At 36.3% G+C, this 22,882-nt stretch overlaps 1 protein-coding gene across 1 annotated transcript; it reads right to left on the bottom strand.

Annotated features, from left to right (window-relative positions):
* Positions 1–2,431: 2,431 nt before the first annotated feature.
* LOC125475685 (dynamin-2A-like) lies at positions 2,432–13,593 on the bottom strand. Its single transcript, XM_048580729.1, has 22 exons — positions 13,131–13,593; positions 12,365–12,415; positions 12,153–12,273; positions 11,808–11,897; positions 11,646–11,707; positions 11,392–11,509; positions 10,775–11,111; positions 9,958–10,105; positions 9,247–9,348; positions 9,046–9,165; positions 8,534–8,617; positions 8,246–8,373; positions 7,837–7,921; positions 7,540–7,684; positions 6,702–6,778; positions 5,606–5,662; positions 4,902–5,046; positions 4,642–4,799; positions 3,760–3,873; positions 3,603–3,670; positions 3,275–3,450; positions 2,432–2,786 (listed from the first exon to the last, which is right to left on the bottom strand). The coding sequence occupies exons 1-22, from the start codon at positions 13,272–13,274 to the stop codon at positions 2,536–2,538; spliced, it is 2,781 nt and encodes a 926-aa protein (XP_048436686.1). The 5' UTR covers positions 13,275–13,593; the 3' UTR covers positions 2,432–2,535.
* Positions 13,594–22,882: the final 9,289 nt, after the last annotated feature.

The following is a 22,882-nucleotide window of genomic DNA, read 5'->3' as shown; positions in this document are numbered from 1 at the left end:
GAAGAAGGAATTTGAGATGAATGATCTTGGGAAAAGTCGTTTGTGTCTTAGTCCATCAGTCGAACCACGTCCAACAGGTGTTGCTTTTGAGTACACCCATGATCATTCATACGCTAGATGCAAATGAGACCTTGAAGAGGTTGTGGAATTCAAAATTCCATATCTAAGTTCAACTTTCGCTTTGATGTAAACAACTTATTGCATTAAACAAGACATCTTCTTCGTTGTTGATTTGTTGGTAAAGCTACAGTATTGCGCCTACACTTAGCCATTGAATTGGCACTAAAGATATTTTTCCACTCCCTTGAAGGTACTACGGAGGCTTATCCGTATGCATCCCGAGCAAATTGAACCCCCATGATCCTCATAATGATACTTGCCTTGTTTGTTGTGTTGACACCGGTTACTTAACAAACCCACACAAGGCAGACTCCCAAATGGTTATGCCTTTAACATTAGAGATACTACAATTTTCTGGAGGTCCAGGTGTAGAGCCTAGTTGTGAAATCTTCGAATCTTTCCAAGACTCACCACACCTCACAACACTACAAGTGAAAGACATGGTTCAAAGCTCTTGTTAAGCATATTTGATATTTTAAGTACCTACGATTTTTTCACCCATCAATGAGTCCCAACGCCAATATATGGAGACAATGCCACATGAATCGACCAGAACAATACATGATACATCAACAAAGTCAACACCAAGCACATTGCGCACTCATCACATCAGTAAAGCATCAGAAGATTGAAGTCAAGCAATCTGAACCCATGAGAACCTTGCCAACCTCTTCACGAAGTCACTACCGAAGTTTACCTTCCAAAAACTTATCCAATGAATTGGTATGCGTAACTATCTCATTTGTAGTGCTTGTTGTTCTCACTCGGAAGTTATGCAACTCAGAGAGTATCCAGAAATATACTCAATTGACCTTAATGTACTATTTTCCTTAAAATTAGGAGCATTTTTCCCACTGGTATTTTTGCTACCTGACTAGGTTTTAACGAGGTATGATCCTAAGCTAGTCATACCCTTATGTGCAAGGGTGTGCATTTTGCTTGCGTCTTGAAGGCGTTTAGTTTTGACTTAGTGCAACTTCTCACTTTTCCCCTTACACTATGAGTTTTATCTCACCTTAGGTTTTACCATAGTCAAGTTTTGTGAGTTTTACTACATATGCATTCTCCCGTTTGTTTTTGAGACTCGCATTTGGCATTCATTCATAGTGCTGACTAGATGAAAGGATTTCATCAACTGCTTCTGCGTTTGCCTAAAGAACTGATGCTCCTACTTGAGTATTTCCACTCAAAGGGGAGTGTTGTGAATATATTTATATGATATTATTGTGTAAATCTGTAGTAGACTTGGTATAGAATCTATGAAATCTAGAAGATATTTCCTTGTACAAGTTATACAACTTGGAGAGTAATTTTCTCTCTCCTTATTGTTTACTATAAATAAAGACATAAGAAATAAGGAATAATATAGAGAACTCTTCAAGCCATTTTTCCTCTCTTTTTTACTATGTGCCGCATCCCTTTAGTAAAGATAGGCAACAACAATTAAGAAATTTGTGGGTGGGTTGGTGAATTGACCACAAAAAGTATAATGGCAAAGGGTAACAGTAAAAATAAATGGTAAAGAAACTGACAGTCGATGGATTAAATTAAGGAAGTTTTAAAAGAGGAAGTTTTTACGAAACGCTACCAATACTGTTCACTTTTAACGATAAACCATTTTTTTACCTTCCCTGATACTATTTACTACACTTTTATTTGTCATTTTTCATTAAAAAAAAAAAAAATTTTAACTCTTCATTAGTTTTTCTTTAAATTAATAGTGAGGAGAGAGTAAAAAGTAATGAAAAAACTCCAACAGGTAACCTTTGTCATAAAACATCCCACATTGCTGTTGCTAGGACGGAGATTCCCTCAACAAGCCGGGAGACGGTATGGATTTTCACTCGGAAACTTAGCTAAACATAGTTGCATTAAAATATCATAAAGACAGTTGCAACAAATATCATAAATTGGACCAATCCTCCATTATGGGAAGAAATATCATAAACTGGAAAGGCTGAAGCGCCTGAGACCAAATATATAACGTTAAGCTTTAGTCTATCCATCATCCATCCCTCACTAAAGAGGACAATCAAGATCCAAATGTTACAAACCCATCAAAGCTTGAACATACGTATCAAAAATCAAAATCATGACAGGCAAATACAGCTTTAGTATCCAAAAATGAATGGACCAAAAAAAAAAAAAAGGAAAAGGAAAATGCTACGAGCAGAAAGAAAAATTGAATAGAGGAATACACGATAAGTGTTTTCAAGTATGCCTTGAATACATCCTTGTGATACCCGGGAAAGCTGCAAGAACCTGATAGGAATGTAATCTTCTATGTACACACCCTCTCTCTTCGCCGCCCATGGATATTCTACTAGAAAAATCATAGAGTAGGGCGGAGCAGCCTCATCCACCAAGAATGCAAGGGAATATATAAATCATCAATTAATCAGTCTGGTCGCACATCTAAAAGTATCTGCTGCCTGAAGAACCTGGCGGTGGAGGTGGCAACCGATTTGGAGTACGACGGCTACCAGAGTTTAGACCAGAGTTCACATCACCATTTTGTGCTGGATCACTATAATGTCGGTTGTGACCATTAGACGAAGATCTAGATAATGAAGAACTACGGTCAACTGGACCATTTGCGGCGGCATCAAAGGCGGATCTCCAGTCATCACCTGATGCACCACTGGACGAAGATCTTGACATGCTTTCTGCAAAAGTAACATACAATTTCCATAAATTGCCATGTAAATAAAGTCAAAGTACCAAGGTAAAGTTTCGATCAACATTAAGGTCCCCCATTGTTATAAACTTAGAAAAGGCAAGTATTTGCATAAGAATTTCACAGTCAAATACTCTCGGTTCTTTCCAGGTGAGAAGAAAAGAAAAGAAATCTAAAATTATAAAGGTCAGGTTGGCCAAATACCTCACCAATTATAAGCAGTTTCTATCATTTATATATTCATCTACTCAAGAATAAGCAAGTCTCGGATTATATAATTTTATAGGATAGAGCCATCCACACATCCATTTTTACTTCTCACACCCCCTCTCAATTTTCGGCCATTGGCATCGAATGAATGGAAGATCAATGGCCAAAATTAACAAAGGTGTGTGGGAGGTAAAAATGGGTGTGTGAATAGCACTATCCATTTTATAATCAAACAAAAACAAAATAATAACATTTGCTATTGCATACCCTGTGCACCACCACCAACAGAATAGCTGGATGCAGCAGCCGCTCGGTTGTCATGAATGCTGAGTTGGCGTGTTAGTTTGGAAAGGAGTAGTGACTGTTTCTGGTAGCGTTCCCTCCTACCCTTCACATTCTGATCCTCTTGAAGCAGCTCTTCAATCTTTGTTGTGCTTTGAGCACTACCCACAGAAAATGAAAATATTTATCAAACATAATTACTATTCGACACAAATAACATGAGCTATATAGGTGATTGAACATGTCTTCCTTTTGCCTTTTCAAGTTAACCTGACAGCTATATAACTAAAAGGAGAGTAAATATCAAGTTAACCTGACAGAGCTATATAGCTGATTTAACATGTCTTCCTTCGCCTTTTCAACTTGGCAAAGAACAACCGCCTGCTCAACCGATAACAAATTGCATTAAAGCATTTTCCAAATGTCCAATCATAAGTACGACAAATACAAAGCCAACCTTCCACGCTTACCTTAGGGACATTAGCAGCCAAACTATTCAATACAGCTTCAACATAACCCCGAACTTCTTGAGACATCCACCGGAGTTCTTCCTCAGGATCAGCAGGTCTTCGAGTCATTGTATCCTAAAAATAGGTTGATAAGACAACTTGACACTTCAGAAATACAAGGCTAAGGCTACAGGTCTTAAATTGCACGTTTCATGTTTTTAAGAACTTCACGGTATGATACACATACTTTTCATATTTAATACAAGTTATTAGGCTTATTTTTTAATAATACACATAAAATTTACGTATTTTAACAGAAAACTAAACTATGAAAATTAAAAATTAAAAAAATAAAAAAACCAACTTTTTTAATGTACGTTTTTAACAAAGTTGCCGAATAATACACATACCATACCCATTCCCATATTTTTCTATGTGCACAATATTACTGTGGAAAATTGACACAGGCTATGTTTGCAAGAGAAATTTCCAAGCCCCAAGGAATTGAGATCACAAAAAATTAGATAGGAGGGATTTGAAACTCCCTCCATGAGCATTACAAAGGTAGATGAGAGGGAATAGCAAAAAAATCCTACTGGAAGGTGTCACTTGCAAATCCCTCTTACATGCCTTTGCATTGCTGATGGAGGGCTTTTCTAATCCCTCGTATCTAATTTTTTGCGATCCATTTCTTGCTACTTGAGCCCAATCCCTTGGAACTTGGATATCCGCCACCCAAACGTAGCCATAAGGAATCGCAACTACAAAGATATAGGTAAGCCTCTGCAGATACCAAAAGAATAAAAAACAAAATAACAAAATTCACAACTGATATTCACACATAAACACAAGCATCCATTCATAATATCACAATTATAAAAGTTATCGAAGTCAGCAACTCACAAGAGAACCATCAGAAAGACTTTGTCGCATTGTAGGACCACCTTCAGTTGATGCACCCCTGGGTAGTCCTTTAGAAGGTTGAATAACCTTTCCAATCTTATTTATCCACTCTAGCTTGTCTGCCACAGTCTCTGCCTTTAGCACAACGGCGCTGTGTGCTGCAATAAAAATGGATTTTAGGATTATGATAACGAACTCATGCAAGAGACTGGGTGAAGCCACTGGCAGACGACTACAACGACCAAAAAACGGGGATCTACCTTTCAGAACAGTTTTATATGGAACTTTACTAGTTATCTTAAACACAAGGCTGGGTGATTTTTCTGGTCCATTTGACTTTTTGTCCTTTGAACTCTTTGATGGAGGTGGTTCATCCTCATCTGAAGCCTCTTCAATATTACACTCCTGCAAAACAATCATGGGCTTGGTCATTGCCGCAACTGGACTGCAGCATCATACTGTTATACTGAATGGTGTGCTGGCTACCGTTAACATGCACATACATGGTGTTTTGACATGTTCAATATAATGCTTTTGTGCATGCACCAAGATGACAAAATTGATATGCAAGTGCATCAGTATTGCTCATATGATAAGAAGACTACAGAGACGACAAAATTTACATTACCATAAATGCTGGTCACATTGTTAACCCCGGCAAGCATTTAGGTCTATATACGATTTCACTATTCTAAACTTCTATCATACTTTCAGGGATTAACTTGGTTTCCTAAAGCTCAAACCATGTGCATATGCTAATCTCAAGCCCAGTTAAAATGGAAGCGTAGAACCTTGTGGAAACACATTCAAAAGAAAAAATTTGGCATCAAAACATCACTTTCTAGTCATTCGGTTACACTATATATGCCTTCCAGGGGACTTCCTATGCAAGTACAAGAAGTAGCAGTATGATAACTAAATCATATGAAATTTGAAGAGGCAAGGCATTGAGGGATTCCAATACCTCCAAAGTGATGACACCACGAAAGTGTCTCTCCTCTTGCTTTTTGGTGTAGCCAAGCTATGAAATAAAGCAAGGGTCAAGGCATATCCACATAACAATTTGCAAGTGTAAAAGCAGCATCAATAACATCAACACATTCACAATCCAGAATTCAGAAGTGAAATAAAGATAGATAATGTAAGAAGCAAACAAACACCATTTCCAACATCTGGCAACACGTATATAATCTGCAAGCTAGCACAGCGGAAGACACTGCCTTATTTGGACTTTAAAAATTAAAAATAAATAAAAAACAAAAGCATTGAGAACATATCAGACTAAGTGCAATCACTAAGGAGAATCAGGCAAACATGAACGTATGCATTACGAGAAAAGTTGGATGAAGAAAATGGTTATTTTGACCACTACGCCTTCCCCGCTCCCAGTAAGGAGGTGAGTTGCATTTCAAGAATTGTATTATGTTAAAAAAAAAAATAATATACATAAACTAAATAAAAAATTGAATTAAAAAAACAACACGAATGAATGTCATTCACTTTTCTCTCCCCAGAGGTTGGTTGGGTGCCACCAAATTAAATCGGACATTGAATGGATGAAAGGAAGCTTATAATAAAAAGATCTTTTGGTACTGATGACTTGAGAGAGATTCAAGAAATTTTGAAGGCATAGAAAAATTTCTGATGGAGATCAAGACTCCAACAAAGCACAACTCTTTTTATTTTCTTCACGGATATGAGGCATAACTAACTCCTAACTTTATTTTGTTCTTTATTTCTTTGAAATAGATGTAAACCGGCGTAGGGCTTTTTAAAAGATGATACCTCAGCATTTTTACAACAAACTCAATTAACATGTCAAGAAATTGTAAACAGAAGATTTACAATGTACCAAAATTGTACAAACCCCACACACAAGCAAAATAAAATAATAATAGTTTAAACAAACTCAAAATGATCACTGCCTTAAACTTCATGCATATCAAAATATACAAAGGCATATGTCACCTATTTGATGCATCATATCCATCGGAACACCATAATCCATTGTTGTTATATAAGCCTGGATTTATCAGGCATATGAGTGTAATTTTACAAACCTTTCCAGTCTTTTCATTCAAAACAAACCATCGCTTGCTCCACCCATTAGTTTTGGCACTTCTTTTATACAAGAAACCTGCAGATGTTGGAAACTTCAGCATTAATACATGCAATTTATAGAACTTCAGAGAACTACATGGTTAAGCAAACCCCCGTCAATTCAAACCAACCCAAGATGGTGTCCAAATTAAAATTTAGTCATTTCTTTCACCTAGCATACTAATGTGAAGTTCTGAAAAGAAAAGGCAAAAACCAATACATGACCAGAATCACACAGTACATTTCCTTGATTAATTACACTATCTTGAAGTACAGTGGATTTTCAGAGTTCAAATTTATCACAGTTTATATCATCATTTTCATCAATTACGAATTAAGAGACGGGCAATTGAATTAGAGCATAAAAGACCTGCCATGTATGTTTCAACATTTCCTGGGTGACCCTCAAATGTCTCGAAAGAATATGTTCATGCATTTTTGCAAAACTTTAGACAAAAAATTAAGTAATTGCCCTGCTAATTGCCAAATATTTATCGAGGATTCTAAGTTCAGCACGATGCACTAAAAACATGCACAGAAGAAGAAAACCTCCATGAAATGTTACCATGGGTAATTCTAAGTTGCACAATAAAATAAAACTGTTTACATATAGTATGTATTGGTGTTTAGCTAAATGAAAAATTTTAAATACCACTTAAAAGGGCATTCAATTAGGAAAACTCAAGAAAAAAATTGGCAGGAGCAGACCTACTGTTTCCCAAAGATATTAATAAATAAAACTGTTTCACACAAACCCTGTTCCAAGAAGTCAATAGGTGCAAGCATTTGCATACAAACCTGCTGTTATTTCGCCATCAGGACCTGCAGTCTTCAAACCAGTTGCCTCCTGCACATCTTTGCCGTCCTTACCAGATTTATCCTTATCCTTCATTGATTTCATGCTACCACCAGCTTGTTCAGCTCCTGTTTGAGGGCTAGTTGCCTGAAAAAATGGATAATGGAGAGTATGAGCAAACAGCTTAGATAATTCAGGGTTGAGAAATTAGCACTCTATATGTAAACGAAATTCATGTCTACTTAATATTTTCATTTCACTAATGGCAGTTTACATAGTACAAAGAGTCAGTCCCATACCCGATTCATTATTGCTTGCTCTGCCTCTTGTCCTTTCTTTGAAGATCGATTTTTCACTTCTTCCTCTCTACGCTGCCTCTCCATCCTGTAATAGACCAAGAATAAATATATTATATAACAAGCTGCATAAATAGACATCACAATACTGACTAAAAAAAAAAACAATTTTAATAAACTAGTCCATGGGGACATGATGTGTGTGCCAACATGAGCAGCCAGACTTTCTATAAACTCTTAAAAACTGTACGATATTAAGGTGTCCACTTCGATTATCCATCTGCACATGCAAAAATCTACTAAACATGCCATAACACTGCAATTATAAGGAATTGAGTGCACATGCAAGAAGCTTAAAACAGTTTGTGCCTGAAACTGGCATTATGTGTCAACAGTCAAACAAAAAGACTACCTCCTTTGCACCAAGCGAATGAAATGTTGAGGAGGCACAAAAGCACGCTCCATATCTACCAGTGCAACCACCATTTTCTTTGATTCATTCTTAAACGCATCCAATGCAGTACTTGCAATGGCCACAACCTTGAAAGAAATTGATGAAAAGAAATTAAGCAGTACAGAATTTACTCACTGTATTAATCATGGTGTAAAATACAGAGCTAAACGCCAAAAGACTGCATAATCATGGTGTAAAATACAGAGCTAAACACCAAAAGACTGCACAATATTTAAGGTAGCATACCTCCCTCTTGAAAGGAGGGTATCTTCCAAGACCTGGTGTAGCATTTGCAGCAGCAGAAACTATATCTACCAGGACACGGTGTACCTGTTTAGCCAATCAACAAAGAACTCATCATCAATCATTTACTGGAGACGTGGCAGACAATTGTCCATATGATCAAACAGCAGTGAAGGATGATTTTAGTTGTAGGCCCTCCAATCATTCATATCAAATAATAAAAGACAGGTGCCATCATTATTGTTTGATATTAGAAAAAAAACCCAAGGAAGTTTGGAGCGAATGATGTCTACAACAGAAAGCATACTGTAAATACAATCTTAAAGACCCAAAAAAGGGTCAACATAGAAGATTTCGTAATTTCAATGGCTCCAGCCACAGAAAATCAAATTATAATTAACTCAATAAGAAGCTAAGGAAAGAATGAAGGGAAACATTAGCCTTCTGTACGCTCGAAAACAGAAAAGGTACATGGAATTCAAACAAGTGCAGAAGCAGAGACATAGCTAGGATACCTCATCCACACAGAGTCGTGATGGTTCTTTTGCAAGCTCTAAGACCCCTTTTATTAAAGATCTCAACCCCTTTTCAGGGGATATGAGATATGGTTGATAACCATCTGCTTCCAACACAATCTGATATAGAATGATAGCAAAAGGTCATGTGAAGTTAAGAAATTTTAAACCTCAGAAAAACAAGACCATGACAAAACATACCCTCTTCACATTATTGATATCAAAATGTCGGTCTAATGGGAGTTGTTTTATTCTATTTGGAAAATTTCCTTCAAAACTTGCAACAATTTTCCATCCAGAACCCTGCATAAAAAGTTTTAAAACCACATGAACTAATAATCCAGAAACATTCTATTTCAGAAACCAGAAACATTCTACTTCGTAATAGGAAACTAAATAGTACTATATACCCTAAAAGATTCAACTACTCACAAATTCGTAATGAAATGTGATAAACCACGTAAAGTATTAACAAACAGACCAGTTTAACCTGAAAAATAAATTGAACCTAATGGAATTTATGATCCATTTCAATGGAAATAAAAAAACAAATTGAATGACCAACTGATAGGGACTGCATGTATAAACCCAAAGCAAGGAGTAAATTATGAGATTTGAAGCCTACCTTCAAGAAGGTCTCAAAGTCCGACAATGATCAGACAAACTTCTCCATTGAAAAAGACAGCCCAGTACATTACAAGATTTTAAAATAAATACACATTTTTAAGGTGGGACTTTAGCTTCAGCGGAATTTTATCTTGTTGCCACTCATCCACCTTTCTTACATGAGGTTATGAACTATTTAATTCCTTTTTTAGTTTTTTGTAATCAATAATTTGAAGGAAATACAAAGGTATATATCACAAAAATACTTAGCACACACAAGTCGACCATTTAACTAAAAGAACTCACCTCACCAGATGTAATGTGTTGGAGAAACTTATCCTCAAACTCACGGCAAAGCTCCAAAGCTAGAGATCTGGTGCCCTCAGCACTCTGCACCATAGACGCACCAAGCTTCACTAATTCATCCTGAACTATTTGAGACTTCCCTTGTAACCTGGAAAAAGAGTAACAAGAACTATTAAGTTGAAACTGACGAATTAATATGGAAGGAAAAGAAATTACCACAGTTGAAGCAGGGAACGTATATTATTCAAGGTAGTAGTTCGATCAGTAGGTTTTCACGTCCTACACTTACAGATACATTAAAGTGTTGATTGAGCTAACTTATGAGGTCAATGCAAGTGGAATGGCCAAGTGTGATCTCATAATTAGTAAAGGTACTAAAAAATATCCCCACAAAGCATCTGGGAGGGAGTCGATCAGTAGAAAAACAGATCCACAACTCCAGATATATCCCAAAAAAGAGAGCGAGGTACCAAGAAGAAAATAACCCTGACCAAACAGCAGCAAAAAGTCTCCACACAGTGAAATAATAGGAGGTATGACGTGACAATGACTGGGCCCATCTCCCTAGAAGTGGACAGAGAGGGGAACGGGTGGCAATTGGTAGGTGGGCTAAGTTTTTCTTCATTTTTAAAGAAGCCAGGGATTTTTCATCTTGTGGAAGCTAGGTTCAAGTCTCTGATACTTCAACAACAGCCAGTTCAGAAGAGACCATTTTGTGAAATGGACCAAACATATCCTAAAGTTGTGTGTTTTGAATAATATGAGAAATGCATAAGAATATTATAAAACAAGATAAACAGAATTCGCGAAAAATTACCCAGAAAGGAGGTTTGGAAGTCGAACTTTCATACGGCTACGAATCTGCTGTGCCAGAGCATCCACCAAGGCTATTCTGCCTAGCTTACTTTGAGGAGCTCCGGGCAAAATAGACTTCAGACTTTCGCTTTCAGCCCTCCAGGCAGTTTCTAGGGAACTTTCAGAACCTCCAGACTGTGCAGAAGCTATTGCAACCGATTGACCTATCAAAGCAACCCAAGGAATATCAGATGCCCTTGATGGCCCTTGATTTAACAGAAGTGCCTGGACTGCAGCAAGTGATTTCTGATCTGAAGCAGCTTGGTCTATCTTGCTAATAACACCAACGGTTCTGGTACCTGTAATCCACATTTGATCATCTGTTCAATCACTTCAAACAACAAAACAGAACACCATAATAAAACAATTTCTTGGAGGTGGGGTGGGGGTGGGTGGGGTTGAAGAAATGATATTGGATGGGGTTCAATTAATGTACAGGAACTCTAACATGCAGCATTACCAACAAGGCCTGATAATTATTAAAACATTTAGAGATCAAAGAATAAAAGCAACATTTCAGCAACCCACTCCCTAGAGTAGGGAAAAAGGGTCTTACAAACTAAATAGAAATGTTTTTACCATCTGCATCGTACTCCTTGACAACTCTGAGGGCTCGAGATGAAGCAACTTCAGGTGCTTGAGATGCAGGTATTATAACGAGCAAAATTGAATCATTGTGCTCAGCATATTCACTAATCTACAAAAGTTTAACAATTTCATTTTCAGTAACAAGTTTAAATTCAGTAAAGAGAGTGGTCGCCACTGAGACATCAAGTAAACCTAACCAAAGTCCCAGTGAAACTAACGGTCTAAAACTGCAAACAATTACATACCATAGACTCATCCATAATCCGTTGATCAAGCCCAGGTAAATCAATCAATTTGAGGGGTGGGGCTGCAATAAAAATCATATTAGTAACCATAAAATTTCAACCAACCACGTATCATTAACTACTGAGTGAAGAGCTTGGAAGCTAGGTATTAATTGAACTAACCTGTACTTGTCCGTAGTTTCAAATTAATTTCATCTCGGGTTTTTCCTGTAGCGTTACCCAGCCTACCTTGCAGTGAATGCCGTAAAGCACCTGCAGAACAAGAAGCACATTAAAGTTTAAAGTTGACAGAATAAGGATGAGATTATCATGGTTATGACACATTATGTATCCAATACATCATGAGGTATTCCTAATATCACATAGGCTTCAACTGAGTATAAGCCCTGCATGAGTTAAGAGCCATTCAACAGGGGATTCCTAATGTTGACCAAAGATATCCAAAAACAAGAAACAGTCAAACATGAACTTGAACTAATGTAAGAACACAAAAATGTAGTTACTGACTGGCAGAAACTTGTTGAGATTTATTGTCAATCTGCAGTATAATAGATTTGCTGCTCAAAGAACCATCCCTCTGCAAATCAATGCTAATGGGAGCTCGAGTAGCACCATTTTCACCGGTTGGCTGGAAGGAGAAGAGAAACATACTTTAGAATAAAATAGAGCTTTTATTTAGTCACATACCACGCAAAACTTATCTATTATATCATACTTACCAAAACAGGATGTCCAATCAAACTGTTCAAAACTGCTGATTTACCCGCACCCTGACAATAACAACCATGAGAAAAAGAAAAATATATCAGGATCTCCAGATAGTGAGCTCAGTATGGACAAGTAGAAGATTAATTCCAAACCTAAAGAACGATGATATTTAAACATAATGTTTTTCAAAATGTAAATTCATCTTCAAGCTGTTAATCGTAGCTTATAAGCCATGGAAATAAAATCGTATGCAGACACACATGCAGAATGCACGTATCCACACACGCATGACAATGCACACTATAAGCACAGCAAGAGAACAAGTCAAATAACAGAGAGTTTTTTCCCTAATCATAAGGAAACTGTAACAAATTACAATAACAGCAGTGAAAACTGCTGAATGTAAATTTCTTCAGTTAATGCAGTGCGACAAAGTAAGGCGAATCATGGACGCAAAGTAGATGCAGATCGCCAAGAACTGCCCAAGAATTTAATATCATTATCGCGTTTGGTGCTCATTCTTCAAATCAAACTCCATTAACCATTTCAATATCAGATTCAATATATCCTGTCTTCTGGGAGACATGATTTCCAGTTATCAGTTAGCGAGACAAACAAACAGAGTATTCAGGCTAACCCACATCAAATAAGAAATACGAATTAAGAAGATCAAAACACGCTACGTAGATTCAAAGATCTCCGATTGCGTCAGAGCAAGCCGATTCAAAGAGATCAAAGTGCAAAAGAATGGAATCGAAAGAGGATTAGTTGACTTACAACATTGCCGAGAGCGACGACGTTAAGGAAACTGGAAGCCCTGCGAGAGGAGGTTGTGTTCTCGTCAACATCTTCGTCGGCAAGTATAGCGGCGCCTTGCCGCATCGAGTCTGATAGCTGCAACAACTCCTCGATCGCCTCCATCGCAGCAGAGGATTGAGGATCAAAGATCTGAGGGGGAGACCGACGGATCTGATTCAAACCCTAGGAATTGGGAATTCGGAACCAAAATAATCGATCTCGTCTGGTGTGGGTGTGTCTCTCTGCGCTCTCTCTATCGTTGGTTTCGACCTGAGGGAAACTGAAATTGGGGGATTCAGAACGAAACTGCGAGCGAAGGAAGACAAAGAAAGAGGAAATGTGGGAGAAGCTTGCTTTCTCTCTCTAGACTCTGTCTCTCTATCTATTTCTTTCTTCCCACTTTCTCTCTCTTGCGTTTTGAAATCTCAGACTCTTCTCGCCATTCTCTCTCTCCTCTTTCTTTTATTTTGAATGTTTGTAGCTGGGTGGGGCTGGATGCCGGTTCCCTTTTAATTTTTTCAATTTAAAATTTTTTTTCTAATAAATAAGGGGTTTTAAATTCTATTTTTATTAAATACGAGTTTAAACTATATTATTGTTAGTCTATTGAGAAACTAAATCCATCATCTCTCCTTAATAAACTGAAGATAATGTCATTTATTAAAAAAAAAAAAAACCACTATTTCTTGTATGATTTTGCTTACACTATTTTCTCTCCAGTGTTTCATTTTTCCCCTCAAATTTCAAGCCCTCTCTTTTCAATTTCCCTTTTTTTAGGGAGTTTTAAGTAATAGGAATCTTAATCTTATTTGTGACCACATTATCACGTCAGATGTACTTATACATTAATTACTATTTATATATATACATATATATATATATATATATATATTACACATCAATTATCACATAACTTGTCTCTTTAAAAAAATTAAAATATGATAAAATTATAAAATTGTTATTAGCATTCTAAAAATCTCATTTCACACTTTTCACAATTATATTTTTCTTCCTAATTATAGAAAATTTGGAGTGCAAAATGAAACTTGTGGAGTGTCAATAACAATTCCCTAAAATTATTGTGCTTTAGTCTTTGTATTTGTAAAGTGTCAATAACAGTTCCCAAAATTATTGTGTTTTAGTCTTTGTATTAAACTTTTCATTTTAACAATTGATGGTATCTACACTAAGTTGATGAAGGAGTGGACTAAACTTTACAATGGACTAGCCATAATAATTGTTCAATTTCGTTTTTGGTGAGATTCGAACCTACGACCTCTGCAAAGAGGAATACCACTAGACTACTAAGTGACAGTTTTTTTATTAAACTTAAACAATGAGAGTAATGGATTATAACTAAGATAGGTTAAGAATTTAAATAAAAAAAACATTATTGTTTTTAGATTGTAATTTTATTGATTGGCTCCCTAGTCCCTACCCCTATACCCGTGGTTAACGTGTTATTCTTGATCTCCCCTCCCCCGCTCCTCCTCCTCCTCCTCCTCCTCCTCCTCCTCCTCTCTTCTATTGTCAAATTATGTTGTGTAAGATTTTTATTTTGTGTTGACATGATTGGGGGCCAGAAATTACTTTGTCTATAGAAATATCATCCCTCGCCCATTGAAAGTGATCAAGACTGCAGCCAAGTTTTGAAAAATTTCACCTTCTACCAGTGGCCTTGGTTCAGTTGGTTCAGTTAAAGGTTATTTGACCGAGTGCAAACCTTTACATTCACTGAAAAATGCTTATAAAGACAATCTTAAGTTTAACTTTGATGGGCTCTGTTCGTGATACTTTGGCCGCAGCAGGAGTCATCATCAAAAATCATGTTAGTCGTCTCATCATTACAAGTGTCGTTGTGGCATATGAATACTTTCGGCCCTGTTTGGCATATCGGATAAAGGATCGGATAGGATTAGTTATACGGACTCGGGTGTTTAGCGTTCACTCGTACTAAATAAGCACCGGATTAATTTAACTAGTCGGATAGGATAACACGGTATACACCCGCTTAATAAAACCAACCAAAACGCCCGGATTATTTAATCAGGGAAGAAGAATATGGGAGAGAAAGGGAGGGAGTTTGGGGGGTGTGGCTGAGAGAGTTGAGGAACAATTATTTGGGATTCTTCTGTAGTCGGGGAAGAAGAAGGGAGAGAGAAGGAGGGTGTTTGGGGGGTGTGGAGAGATCTGGGAACAAAAAAATGATTTCACCTTTTTTTAAGTTTGATTCCTCATATCTAGTATAATACCAAACATAGTATAAATAATACGGTCACTAGTCCGATACTGCACCAAACACCAGACTAATTTAGTCAGTACTATCCGATGGCTATTTATCCTATCCGATAGAAATAGTCAGTCCAGTCCGAGCTACCAAACGAGGCCTTCATGGCTAAAGTTGTCACTCTTATTATGGCACTGTTCACGCCAAATGTGTTAGTTTCAAGTGGATTTTAGTGGAAGGGATATCTAAAATCCTACTTAATTGTGGGTATGAGTTAGTCTTGGATTGTATTTTGTTAGATTCGTCTCCTCGTTATACTAGACAAGCTGCAGCTTGACTCTTGTCTCTTTAAAATTATTTTGATCTTTTTATAGTATATGGAAACAAATTAGAGCTGGGCACGGGCTAGGCTGGGCCAAGTAGAAGGATTTTGAGTTTGGCAACCAGACGTAACCCGGCCCGTTTCAAACGGGCCGGTTCGAGACGAGTCCACGGGTCCAATTACTTTCTTCTTTTTTTTTTGGTTTTGGAACGATGCCAATTTGTTGAGCAAAAGCAGAAGCAAAACCAACAATTTTAGACACTCATTTGCAGTACTCAGAACACAGAAAAACAAATCCTACAAATATTTATGCACTCCATGTGTTTAAACACAACCAAATCAATGTATATACTCCGCACATGTTAACGATTCTTCATATCAATGTATAAGCAAACCATGAAATCCCAGATCCATATTTTCTAACAGAACCCATTACTCTTGCACACAAAACTACATCAAATCAATCTCACAAACAACCAAATTGTTCAAATCGACAAATCGAATCAGTTAAATGGTACACTGAGTTGAACCCAACCTTGAAAATTATGTAGAAATTAAAGAAAATCAAAACCCTAAGTCTTAATTTCCCGGCAACAGCTAGCATTACACATAAATTAATGAAAGTGGAAAAAGAATTACCCGAATCAGCCAGTTTTTTAGGCTTGGCCATGCTTGCTATTCCCACCGATCCTTGAAATACTTACAAAGTCTTCCTCCATGAAAACAACATCGTTATATACCAGGAGAACGAGGCCTTGCCACGACACCAAAGTCGTTGAAAGAAAAGAGTCGGTGCCCGAACTCGCTCATCCTCCAGATCTTCGACTTAGTCTCCGACATTAAGACTCTCATCGATCTTCCTTCAGAACTTCGACTCAGCATCTGAGATGTGGTATCGAATGAAAAGCTTTACTGGCACTACATATCTGAGAGTGGCCGAATTGAACAAAGGCTTCGGCGACGTGGCAGTGGGGTTGAGCGATAATATCAGTGAGATGAGGCTGGTGAGTGGTGAGCACTGTGAGGAGGAGAAGACAATTGAGAATTTGAGACTAGAGGCGAGGGACCGAGGGAAATAGTCTGAGAGTTTGATTCTGGAACTCGAGAGAAATTCACTAGGGTTGAAACCAACGGCTAAGATTGGATGATAGATTATCATTCAATCACGCCCATTCATTATAATTAGAAATTGGTCGATCAGGGTACCCGTTTTTCTAAGTATCTGGACTCAGCCCACCCCGTAAATGAAAAGGGCCCGGCCCAGCCTACCCTGTCTATTCTCTAAAATATTAGGAATCGGCCTGTACCTCCCCCATCCGTGATTACCCGCCCCGACCCGCGGTTCCTCTACCCGTTTGCCCAGCCCTAAAACAAATAGAAAAGATTTAAGGACCTCCTTATTTTCTCTCTTTCGCTCTTTTATGGGTAAAGAAAGTGATTTCTTTAAAACTTTGCTTGTCACGAAAGTAGCTTTACAAAGCTCTTGTAAAAGTGATATCACGAGATATCTGCTCTCAAAATGTTTTGTCTTTATAAAACCCATTTTATTGCATAACTTTATAATGAAGCTGTTTGTTGATAAAAAAAAAGATAGAAACTATAAACCTTATAATCCTGAATATGAAAGTTTCCTTGGGATTTTTAGTATATTAGATCGGGGCTTATGATAAACTTATAAGAAAACATATTACTAATACTACCTAAAAGGTTGATTGTGCATTGCTCTATTAGAAAATGAGTCATTCAGCATTATGAGCTGAGACAAATTTAGATAGTTATGTAGTAACCGACCTCATAAGTCACAAACTCACAACCATATAATTTTTAAGGTGCTCCACCACCACTCAACTTTTACTAAAGAGAAATGGTAATGGAGGAAGAAAAACTCCAACACTTGATTTCAAATTGTGAAAGTATATATTCTTAATCAAAACGGCATCTTTCGATAAAAAATTACAATTTAGTAGAGCCTTGTTTTCTTGAACATTTTTTTTCTCGAGTGAAAGTCTGAGGTTTAACTAAAGCACATTTAATTAAATATTAACTGTTCACTCTTAAAAAAAATGTACAAAGAGAATTTCCGCAAGAAAGGGATCATTCAGATCCCTTCCTCCTAATCCACCAAGTCCAGGAATCCGGATCGTTGAAATTTGATCAAACGACTACAAACAGGGATCCACTTTAAAAGTTATAATAACTTTAGCCGTCAGATCAAATTTCAACGTCCCAGATCTTCAAATTTAGTAGTTTAGGAGAAAGGAATCCGAAAATGATCCCCTTCCATTTCTGCATACTAATGGCGTGTTTACTAGAGAGGAATGGAGGGGACGGTAATGGAATTGCACGCACTTCGATGGATTCATGTGTTTACTAGTTGGGCAGGAATCAGGTTTTGTGTGGGACCCACACCAATTCCAGAATTGGACTCCTGAAATTGGCGGAGTGGGATTCTCTAGATTAAGCTAGTATTTGAGTTCCGGATATTGAAGGCCATCCAGAATACAACTTTTCTTCCTAGATTGCCCTCCTATAATTTTGCTTATTACAAAATAATCTACAATTTCACCATCAATGGGCAGACACTAAATTCGTCTTCTCCAATCCCACCAATTTCCATTGGAGGACTCAGGCTCAGGCTCAGGGCTTAGGGCAACGGACCCTATTCTCCTAGTTGCTTGCATAAACTATTGACGAAAACGATACTTGATTGAGGATGATAGGAGGCGTCGTGAAGGTTTATGCATCTGGGCAAGTGGGAGGGCTGTTGGAAAAGAAAAGACGACAAAGAGAAGTGATCATAATGAAAGGGGAAGGCGTGGGGTCTATGCATCTGAAACAAGTGAGAGGGTAGTTGGGAAAGAAAAGGTTAAGGATGCATTTGGGCAAAGGGCTAGAATGAGGATGATGAAGATCGGGAAGAAGAAAGAGTTTCTTATCAAATAACAAAGGCGTGGGAATGGATTAGGATGCATCTGGGTGAAATGGGGGGGGGGGGGGGGATAAGGATGGTATAATATTTTTATTTTTTATTAAATAACTATACTTTTTATTAACACAAAACCTTACGTGATGAAATTTATTAATATGATATAAAATTAAATTTCATTAGCTAGCATGAAAAAAAATTATGTTATACAAGGGTAGTTTAGTAATCAAGCTAGTTTTAATTCCGATTTAGGTGAACTAGTAAACAAGTTATATGAAATCAATATCATTTTTACTCCGATTCCAGCAAGTATAGTAAACAAATTTAACAAGAATCTAATTTTGTTTTCTCCTTAATCCAATTCATCCTCAATCTGATTCCTTCTCAATTCAATTCCCTTCAATTTGATTACAGATTAGTAAACGTGCCATAAAACGTTTCAACAAAATCAGAAGTCCCAAATATAATATTGGATGGGATGGGAAAAATTGTATCAACTGATAAAATGGCATTCATCGGTCAAAGTCAAACCGAAGAATCAAAAAAGGACTAATTAAAAGCTTCTAGTTTGACCAAAGAAAAAAGCTTCTAGTTGCTTCTTCTTCTGTGCGGTTCAATGGCATATTTGAAAGCAGCTGCTGTTTGAAAAGGAACTGAAACAATGCAAGTCCTTTTCTTAATCAAAGGTGAGCGGCAAAATTGCTAATACATCCGTACGTGTTGTCAACATGTCATTGGGCACGGAAAGGGTCAAGTCCAAATTTAGGAGAGATTTTTCAGTGTGACCAGTACACGAGATGATACACTATGTGTCATTATACTAATAGTGGGATATGTGTACTAAAATGTTATTAGCTTAAAAGTAAAATTTCCACCCATTTATATAAAAACATGTGATATATCATCCGTGTTCCAGTCACAATAAAAAATTTCTCTAAATTTAGAGGGAACGGACTAGATTTTTTATACAATGCAATTAAACAAACCGAGCTGGATATTGGAATTTCTGAATTTGGAACCGGACGGACAAGGTTCACAGGTCAAACACAAAGGAACAAAATCGTTCAAGTCATCTTCCTTGTTTGTCACTCGCTCTCGTGTTTAATCTTGTTAAGTTGCATAAATTTTGTTTATTACAATTGAGTATCAGATTATTATTAAAACAATTAAAGAGAAAATTAGAGAATAGATTAACAAAAGAGAACTATTATTAACGCTCCAAAAATCTCATTCTACATTCCTCACAAGTGTATTTTTCTTTCTAATTATTAAACGTTTGGAGTGCAAAATGAGATTTTTGGAGTGTCAATAACAATTCCATAACAAAATTAGGTATTTGAATTAAATATTATTTGCACTTATAAAAATTAGCTTGACCTACTACAATCCTTACTCCTTGGAGTAAAACTCAAATTTTAGGTTTTAAACTCACCACAACTTGCTCCAAACCTTGGGAAAAATACGAGTTTTAACCCAAAACTCATTTATGGGGCAAATTTAGGCCAAGATTCATCCGCGTTAGTAGGCTGGCCCACCATATAAGTCTATTTTTTTAAGTTTTATATTTATAAATTTATTGAATCTAACGACTAAGATTTAATATAATTAAATTCAACGGTAAAAGAAAAAAATTTAATAGTTCATATTTAAATCTAACGGCTAAAGTGATTAAAACAAAGTTTTTCATGTGTTTCATATTCTTTCATAATGTTTCATAAGTTTCATGGTGTCTGTTTAGTGATTTTTTTCATATCTTTTGAATCTAAATATTTTTAGATGGAAATGTTCATAAAATTAAATTAGGATAGTCTACATAATTTTTTATTTTTAAATAGTTACTTTAAGAAAAAAAATTATCCTAAATTCATTCTTTAAAATATAAGGCTACAAATTTAACCAAAACGGTTGGAGCAGAAACTGTTTTTAGGTTAAAAATTTTAGGTTTAAACATAAGAGTTGAAGATCGTCTTAGAAAAAATAGGCTTAAATTTTAAAGTGCTATCTTTTAGTTGAATATCTGGCTTCGCCTTTAGATTAATGTAGTTTTACCATGGGAACAGAATTTGGGCATCTATATATGTCAAACAAAGTGATGGTTTTGATAACAATTAACAAGTGGCATGGTCATTATTAACCTTTCATTTATTTGGTTTATCGAGCCAAATTGCATAAAAATTTTCAGATAAATCCCTAAAATAAAATAAAGAGTGTATCTTCTACGTCTACTAGCAAAGAGCACACACTTTGTGTATGTGAACAATTTCTCTTAATATTACATAATTACTATTTTGTTCTCTTTATATAAATAATGTGTATCAAAAGTGATGGTAAAATTGGAAAAAGTGTATCAAAGGGAGGGTAAAATTGAAAAAATAAGTATATGATTGTCATTTTCTAAAAAAAAGATGGTAAAATAAGAAAAATAGGGATTTGAGTGTTATTTGTCAAAAAGTACATAATTACTGTTTTGTCCTGCTTACATAATTACTATTTTGTCAAAAAATACGGATATGATTGTTATTTTATTTTAATATTACATAATTACTGTTTTGTCCTCCTTGCATAATTACTATTTTGCTCTCTTCATCTCAATATTGTGTATTCAAAAGTGAGGGCAAAATTTGAAAAAAAAAGGGAAAAATGTTGACAAGACCTCTTCTCTTAATAGAATAGAAGAATAGATATTGGCCAAATCGGATAAATGATCCTCGTGGCCATAAAGTATTCGGAAGATAACCCATGTGCTAAAAAAAATCAAATTTAAACCCTTGTGGTGAAATCTGTTAAGATTTATACCCCAAATTGAACCTTCCGTTATTCCTCCGTTAGTGTGAAGGTAAGATAATCATTTCATTGGTCAGTTTAGCTTCCTAATAACTAATCGATCAATTTAGCGGTTCATAACTAAAACTCCATTCCCAATTCTGAAGCAATGAAATCACAAATAGAATTCTTGGATTGAATCAGAAAGGTTTGGTTCATGTTTGAATAGCCACATCATGGCTAAGAGGAGTGGATGGAGACATTGCACCAAAATAATCAGGTATTGCTGCAATCTTGATCACTTGCAATACCCAAATTAGGAAAGACAAAAAAAAAAAAAAAATAAAATTATATGACCCAAATTTCAAAAACCCAGATGGAGATAGAAGAATGTACACTGGGAAGTGATTAGGCTGAGATTCTGAAGACTAATGTTAAGATTGGGGGGGGGGCAATTTTTGTCGAAGACGAGCAATAAATTCAAGAACGGTGCGTTGGTTGAGAGCTATTTAGAGGGCTCGGAGATGAGAATTCAAATGAGAGAAGTGAGAGAGAAGTGTTGCCAAAAGTGGAGGGTCTTTGTGAACATGTTCATGGGCTGGAATGGCGGTTAAAAAACCTCAATTGGTGAGAGGAGATGACTACAAGTTTGGGCAAAGAGAGTGGAAGAATGAGAAGCTTCCATAGCTTCTATTTAAATGGGGGAATCAAATCAACCTATCGGGAAGATGAAATTGTCGCGTTGGTTCTGTTTCTGGTTCGGCAGGATGCAGAGATAGAAGAAAGGAAGGGGAAAATGGAAGAGAGAGAAATAAAGGGTGGAGTTTGCTATTAACAAAGCAATGAATAGAAGTTTAAATTTGAGCATAAATTTTAATAGACTTCACCAAAAAGATTTAAATTTAAATTTTTAACCACATGACTATCTTTCGAATACCTTATGACTACATTGATCATGTATCTGAAAAATAGCGAAACATTTATAATCCCAAATTACTCTCTCCCATTAAATTTTCATCTATATCTTATTTTAACTTTTTTTAATGTAAAAATATTGATCTACTAAAAAAAATATAAAAAAAATAAAAGAATGCGCGTGTGGCAAGGTACTATTCCTATATATGTCCTATTTTTGACAGAATTGTAAACAGGTTAAGGCCTGATTTGATAATGAGGTGATTCTGAAAAAAGCTGGTATCAAAAAAGTTGGGAACTATTTTTGTGTTTGGTAAACATTCAGCTTTAGCTTTTTTTTACAGTTTTGGGTGAAAAAAAGCCAAAAACAAGAAGCTGCAAAACCCAGCTTTGAAAAATTGGTTTTTTTTTCACATCTATTTTACATAAAAGCTTACCAAACACTATAATACGACTTTTTTTTTTTGTCAAGAGCACTTTTACAACAAAGTTTACTAAACACTATGTTACTTTATTTCACAGCTGTTTATTCTCACAGCACAACAGAAGAAGTTTTTTTTTCAAAAACACAGAAGTAC

This window comes from the organism of the source record quoted next, unplaced genomic scaffold (genome assembly GCF_019419815.1).
Source record: "Pyrus x bretschneideri cultivar Hongxiangsu unplaced genomic scaffold, Pyrus_bretschneideri_v1 Contig16, whole genome shotgun sequence".
In the NCBI taxonomy this organism is placed as follows: Eukaryota; Viridiplantae; Streptophyta; class Magnoliopsida; order Rosales; family Rosaceae; genus Pyrus; species Pyrus x bretschneideri.
The sequence above is the reverse complement of the archived record's forward strand: the minus strand, read 5'-3'. Positions and strand labels throughout refer to the sequence as shown.

Excerpts from the sequence above, each read along its gene's own strand:
- LOC125475685 (XM_048580729.1), bottom strand. The coding sequence starts at position 13,274 with ATGGAGGCGATCGAGGAGTTGTTGCAGCTATCAGACTCGATGCGGCAA. Across the intron at positions 8,374-8,533 it reads ACCCTCCTTTCAAGAGGGAG|GTTGTGGCCATTGCAAGTAC; the intron begins GTATGCTACCTT and ends ATTTCTTTCAAG. Across the intron at positions 4,800-4,901 it reads ATATAAAACTGTTCTGAAAG|CACACAGCGCCGTTGTGCTA; the intron begins GTAGATCCCCGT and ends TTTTTATTGCAG.